Source organism: Raphanus sativus, chromosome 6, assembly GCF_000801105.2.
Source record: "Raphanus sativus cultivar WK10039 chromosome 6, ASM80110v3, whole genome shotgun sequence".
NCBI classification, from domain to species: Eukaryota; Viridiplantae; Streptophyta; class Magnoliopsida; order Brassicales; family Brassicaceae; genus Raphanus; species Raphanus sativus.
In genome coordinates, this window is record NC_079516.1 from 27,339,087 (window position 1) to 27,346,256 (window position 7,170).

Genomic DNA, 7,170 nt, shown 5'->3' on the forward strand with positions numbered 1-7,170 from the left:
TATTCTATTTTCAATTCGATTATAGAGTTGAACATTTTTATTTATATAATTTAATTATTTTATTTATTATTCTTTTTATTTTGTAACTATATATGTAATGTAATTATGAAAGCAACACATAATTGTGTTCAACAGATGTATATATATATACATGTCTAAAGCTAATTATTATTGACGGATTGATTATCATGTGCTCAGACCGGCTCTGTTTCAGGTCAGTGGTCGAGTGAAGTTGAAGGATCAATCCAGTTCATCTAGTGGATCCGTTTCCTCTCTAAGTAATAAGTTGATCATGGACTGATCATTTTCCTTGAACCATCTAGTGAACTGATGTAAGCTGAGGAACTCAACCAATTGAATAAACGTAGTACTTATGCTATGTTGTGTTCAGTTTTCCTATCTCAATATGACACTCTGTCTAGCTATTTGATCCCTTGGTTTACTTAAGCTTATTGCTCAAATTCAGTTTCAAACCTTCCTTTATTCGGTTTCAATAATTCTTTCAAGGTGAGTTGAGATAGTTGAATGGTTAGATTATGTATGAGTGTTGCATCATTGATCCACACTGAGTGTTTCACGTTATAGCTCAAGATGCCCAAAAATCCGGAATTACGTGATTGCAGCCTAGGACCGTGTACTGTGTACTGGATGACTATCCAGTGTCGGATGTTTATTAAGTGACTATCTTTTGGTGACAATAGTTATTTACCTGCTTTTTTTTATCAACAGTTATTTACCTGCTAAGATCTTAGCTTATGTGGTTTTGGGCTTAGCATATACCTATATTTAAGTATAAGTAAAGAAGGGGTGATATGGAGTGATGATTAAGATGATATTTTATAGTGATGGATTATGACTAGTACTTGCATGATCATACTTACGCATTATTGCAATTGCTTGTGTTTATAAATTAATGTGTAGTTGGATCTAGATTCCACATCTCCTTCTCTAGAAGATTGACCCCGTGGAAGCTCAAACGAACCCTATAGAACCAGAACCAATAAAATTCAGCAGAACTAAAGAACAATAATCTTCTTACATAAACCCTCAAAGCATACAGCTGGTGGAGACCGCACAAATGACTAAATTTATATCCTTATAATCAGACATTCGCATAAACGATCTCCTTACACTCTTACAGCATTCAGATTCTCAAACTGAAATTATTTGAACCAACATGGCGATGTTCTGCCATTGAAATAAAAGCAATATTAAGGAGAGGCCATTGAAACAAAAGCAATATTAAGCAGATCTAGTCTACGGCAATCGGATCTAATTGCATACCTTAAAGGTTGAAAACAAACGGTGACGGAGATACTATCCCGCTCAGAGTTAACAGTCTCCTCCACAGGCTCCTCACCGAGAAGCTTCTCCGACGGGTAAGGAACAGGAAGCTTCTCCGACGGGTAAGGAACAGGCGACTGAGAACACGACACGTGGCTTGAACTCCCATCCTTCGGGTTCACGCGTAAGGATCGGTTCACGGAATTAAACGTTTTTTTCATTTTCTTTTATCAATACAGCCCTAAAAACTCGTGCCATGAACCCCTTTAAATCTGTTAATGCGGATGCTCTTAGTAGTTACTCATGAATATTCATGTGTGCAGATGAAAACCAGGCGGGAGACTTTTCTCTTTTGGACTTGAAGAAAAGGCAAATCAGTGGTAGTATTTTCTTGTGATTGCTTGTTTATGATTGAATGTGTAGCTAGATCTTAGATTCACTGAGTAAACTCGTTGGTGGTTACTCATGACTCATTCGTATGTGCAGGTGACCTTAGGCGGGTGACTTTTTTCTTTTGGACTTAAAGGAAGGGCAAAATCAGTATTTTTTTGTCCTTGCAACGTCTCTTTTATTATATGTTTACTATAAAACGTTGATGCGAAGTAGGCTACGGAATAAAACTATAAACCGTTTATAAGATGTCTCGAGTAAATAGTAAATATAATGTATAAAGAATGTTTACGACTGACGAGTTTCTATATGATATTAGTCTTTGCCTGGAACAAACTAACTCTCAGGTATTCGGTCCCATTGAAAAGCCTAGATCAATACTTACATGAGCGTCAGTGGTCTCAGATTGCTAGTTAAAACACTTGGAAGTATTCCGTGAACCTCAAAATTGGCTTTCTGGGAGCATTGACTGTGTCATTACTGATCATCTACGTTCGGCGGTGTCATAGTAACATTACATTTGAAATTCTGAATTTTGATAACGCCAATGCACATACAATTATCGAAGAAGCAAGAACTATATGTCGATGTAGCTTTAGTTGGCGATTTATTTGCATTCCTCTGATATATGATTTGGAGTTTCAAATTTCCTACTCTTGGATGACTTAATTGTTACTTCTACTGATCATTGAACATTGTTCTCGTTCTGTTTTCGAGAATTGAAAGATTGAGTGTGAAAAAACAGAACGTGTGTGCTCGTTTGAGTTCCATTATCAATTGCTTTAGATGATGGTTGTTTGGCAAAAATTGTGTTGAATGTTAATAACACATCAGATAGGAAATGAACAAATAAATCTTCCCTGGTCTGATGATTTAGTTAAGAGTTTTTATATGTAACACGATAATTGGTCAAATAAATCTTCACTGGTCTGATGATTTAGTTAAGAGTTTTTATATATAACACGATAAGTGAACACCCAAAGTAGGAAGATGGAGATATCATTAATTAGAAGGTGGATCATCCTCGGGAGATGAGGGAGCCTACAACTCCGGCGATAAGGGCCGTTGGATCACCAAGCACGGCAGAGATAACGAACTGCACGGCCATTCCAGCGATCTCACAGCACTTCTGGACTTTGCCTTTGCTGCTGCTACGGTGGTGATGCTCGAGCGTGTTCTTTAACGCCAGGCTCTTGCCTTCTATGCTTTTACCACTTTGTCCATTGTACAGCTCCTGCCAATTCTCCACCAACATCTCCCTCACGCACGCTACGTGGAGATTGTACTTTTTGCAAGACGACCTGTATTTAGTTCATATGGTTTCTACACTGTGACATCCTTAATCAATCACAGAAATTATAATTTATATGAACCACATTTTAGAAACTGTTTTTAAACTCTGAAATATAGTATTTGTGACAAATAATACGCAATAACTTAAGTGCACGTTATGTAACTTGTATACCAATTATCACACAAGTTCATTTCTTTAAGTAAAGGAGAAAGTATTGTGTTTAAACTTTAAATGACACTAGATTTTGACCCGCGCTTTCAAAGCGCGGGTTTATTTTCCTTTATTTTTTCTAAATTGACAAATATTTAGTAAATGCCATATTTTCATTTATTTGTTTTTTTATAAAAGACTTGAACTTTTTATCTTTTTTTATCGTGTTTCATTTTAAATGAGTATAGGCCTGAGTAAAATATTCGGATCCGAATAAACAATCCGAAACCGACCCGAAAATCAGGATCCCGAATCCGATTAGACCCGGGGTAGATATTCGAATGAGTTCTAAATTGCTGTATCCGAAGAACCGGTCCCAAATCCGCCTCGAACCGAGAACCGAATGAATATCCAACGATATCCGAAATGTGAATATATATCTTAAAATATATGTTTTAATTATATTTATAATTTTTAATATTTTTAAATTAATATTATAAGTTAACCATATTATTTATTTTCGGTACTTTTGAGTATTTTTGGGTAAAATATGATAGTTTGGATAAAAGTTTACCCAAAAAACTGTATAGAATGGATATTTTTGGTTACTTTTGGTTACTTTTGAGTAATTTGGATACAAAAATTTGAACCCAATCGGATACTTTGGTTACTTTGAGTAAAATAACCGAACCCGCTTTAGATACTTTGGTTATCTGGTTATTTTTCAGATTCTTATGCATGAGAACCGAATCCACCCGGACCCAGAAAGATCCGACTCGAATCCGACTCGAAATTTTATAATACTCCAATGGGATTTAATTTCAAAACCCAAAAAACCCTATACTCGAAAGAACCGATCCGTACCCGAATGGTATAACCTCTGATAAATTAATTTTATGTGGTTAATTTTTTAAATAAAAAATTATATACTTTTAATAAAGATTTATAATTTTCAATAAAAAATTCAAATTTTTTTATGAATGCTTAAATTATGTTAAAAAAAGAAAAAACATAATAATTAAGTAATTAATTTTTGTTCTCTACACACAATATTAAGAATGATTAAAAAGAAAAGGGCAGTGGGCTGATTTCTTAATCGGTCCAAGAAAGATCTGATATGGCAGTGGGCTGGATAAGAAAAAATGACCCAATATAGATGTATTATTAATATTACTTAATTGTCCTTAATGAAATATGCAATGTTTATTAAGAAATGGGTATTTTTAGTAAAAATCACAATAGGATCCTGCTTTAATAGTATAGATTTGCTTTAAATCCTTGTTTGAATGCCATCGCTTTAATCTTTGTTTTTCTCTAAACATATATTCGGTACGTATAAAGATGAAGTTCATGTTCTCGAATCAAACTATCAACGTAATCCAAATTTTAACTCAAGTTGCTTTATTAAAAATATTCTCCAGAGATGTTGATTTAGAATATATGCTAATGTTGACTAAAACATCAATGAAAATTTTCACAATAAATACAGCAACCTTATTGGCAAGTTTCTAATAAAAACATGGTTTCTTAGCTAAAAATGTCAGTATTTTAACATTAATTTAAGTATCTGATTAAAATTAATTATTTTAGATAAATTGAATCAATTAGAAATGGACATATGGTCATAAGTTTCCAAGGATGTCTAATATTATCCATTTTTGGATACTTCTGTTTGTCTCTTTCTCAAATTTCTTAATTTTTATTTAATTTAATATTAAGATACCCATTGGATATCAATGGTCGGAGGTGCTTTATGTTTTCTTCATAATCATAATTTGATTTGTTTTGTTTATCTCAAATTAAAAATTAAAAAAAAATCATAATATTTCAAATTGATACTATAATAATAATAAAAGAAAAGGAATAGAATCAAGAAGAGAAACCTGTAACTCCAGCTACGGCCTTTTCTTCCACATCGATGACAGGACGAGCTAACTTTGCGGTGAAGGAAGAGCTTGGTCTCTCCATCGTCCAAAACCATAGGAAGCATAGCACAACACGGGTGAAGATCAAAACCGCATGCCCTGCAATGGTACACGAATCCGGACACGTCCTTCTGGCACGCGTTGCAGTACCGTCTTTCATTCCCTGGCGGCTTAGCGAAAAACTGAAACGTACACTTTTTGTAGAAAGGATGTGTTATGGTGGCGGAAGGTAACGCGCAGTGTGCATGGAGATCGAAATCGCAGCTTTGATGATCATTGGAGCAGCGATACCGAGAGCCGATCCCTACTTCATTGCAACCATCACACTTGAAGGGCTTCTCGGTGTAGTCGTATTTAAGGTTATGTTTTGGGTGACTAAAATGAGATATCTCTGCGTATTTCATATTTAGTCAGGTTTCTTTTAGAATATGTTTTATGTACATAAATTTGGAAAAAAAAATCATAATTTATAGAGAGGGTTTTCAAGAAGCTTTAATCTGACTTGAAGCATCAAAAAAGAGAGGAGAGTTATCAAGTGGAATCTTTAAGTTGCTGCAAGTGTACGAAAGTCCATAAAGAGAGAATAAGAATGTAGAATATGATGGTATAAAACCTTTAGCCCATAATTGATGAGACTATATATTGCAAAATGATTCTTGAAATTTTCTAATTTTCTATTTTTTAAACCTTCATTTTCCTCCCAGTTAAATTCTACTCTTTTGAAACGAAAAAAGTATTTCACTGGACACTGGGAGATATAATAACAACTACTCTAACTTGTAAAACTATGTTAAAATTCCATGTCCTTGAAAGATAAGTAGAATTTGCTACATGAAATACATAACACTATATATGTCAAAATGACATGAGACTGATTTGGATTTGCTTTTGCCTAGACGCTTATACCTAGTTACATGTATAACGTATTTGACACACCCATCTGGCCACGTTTCTATATATCACATGATCATTCGCTGATTTTTTGAAAATGTTTAATTATCCACAACAGTTTGTCCTACAACTTTACCATTGTCAGGAATATAAAACAGAAGTTCATCATTTGTGAATATTAGTCTTCCGATATATGGATAGTTATATCAAACGCACACAATTTTAGGTATAACATTGAACAAAAGCTAGATCAATAATTTAGATTCTTTAGGTCTTAGATAAAATATTGATTTATCCGTGTCATATCCAAAACATGTAGAAAGGATGTATTATGGTAGCGGCTTAACCTAATACTAAACTAAACCAAATAATATATTCGGTTCAATTGGCAAAATTATCTCCAAACCCAAATACAGTAAGCGAACAGAACCTTTTTACCCGATGCCATGCCTAGTTTGAACTTGCCACATAGACAGCAAAATTGTAACACTATCAATAAGTAATTATCTTTTTTTTTATAGAAATACTATTGATAACCCAAATACAGTAAAAATGATACAAATGGATTAATAGATAAAACAGTCAATAACAAACCGCCATGTTCAAAATTGTTACTTGGAAACTTTTGCTATTCATACACGAAAGCTAAAGTTTTTTTAATCTCAACAAGTTCATGTTTTCCTTTCATGAAAATAAAATTTTGTGATTTCTTTTGACTTCGTAATCGCGAATTATTAATGGACTTCGCAATCATGAGTTTTGTCCTCTATTACTCGAAGAACCCTACAACCAGGTATAAACGTCGATGATGACACGACGACCAGGTACTGTAGCCGATTTGACTCTATGATCGAGTATAAACGTCAATTTCAGTACATCACATCATGGTATATTGCTGATATTCTGAAGATTTGTTCAATCTTACTTGTGTCACCACGTATGAGCTTGCAGGAGTGTACTGGAAAATCAATGAGATCGAACATATCGAAGATTATGGAAAACACAAAGGTAAGGAAAGATCTAGAAGAATCTGGAAATACCAAGAATAATAGAAATTTAACATTTACCTAATATACTATTAACATGTTAGTTTAGAAAATTAGGTTTATTTATTCTATATATAATCATATGCATCTTGTAACATTATTTCCATGAGTCTAATAATATTTCTTCTAGTTCATAAACTTTCACGAATTTTTCAAGTTGTAATCTATGAATGAATGTCATATAATTAAC

At 33.6% G+C, this 7,170-nt stretch overlaps 1 protein-coding gene across 1 annotated transcript; it reads right to left on the reverse strand.

The window, feature by feature from the left end:
- Positions 1–2,511: 2,511 nt before the first annotated feature.
- On the reverse strand, positions 2,512–5,516 carry LOC108807395 (uncharacterized). The gene is made up of 2 exons (XM_018579676.2): positions 5,002–5,516; positions 2,512–2,975 (listed from the first exon to the last, which is right to left on the reverse strand). The coding sequence occupies exons 1-2, from the start codon at positions 5,445–5,447 to the stop codon at positions 2,693–2,695; spliced, it is 729 nt and encodes a 242-aa protein (XP_018435178.1). The 5' UTR covers positions 5,448–5,516; the 3' UTR covers positions 2,512–2,692.
- Positions 5,517–7,170: the final 1,654 nt, after the last annotated feature.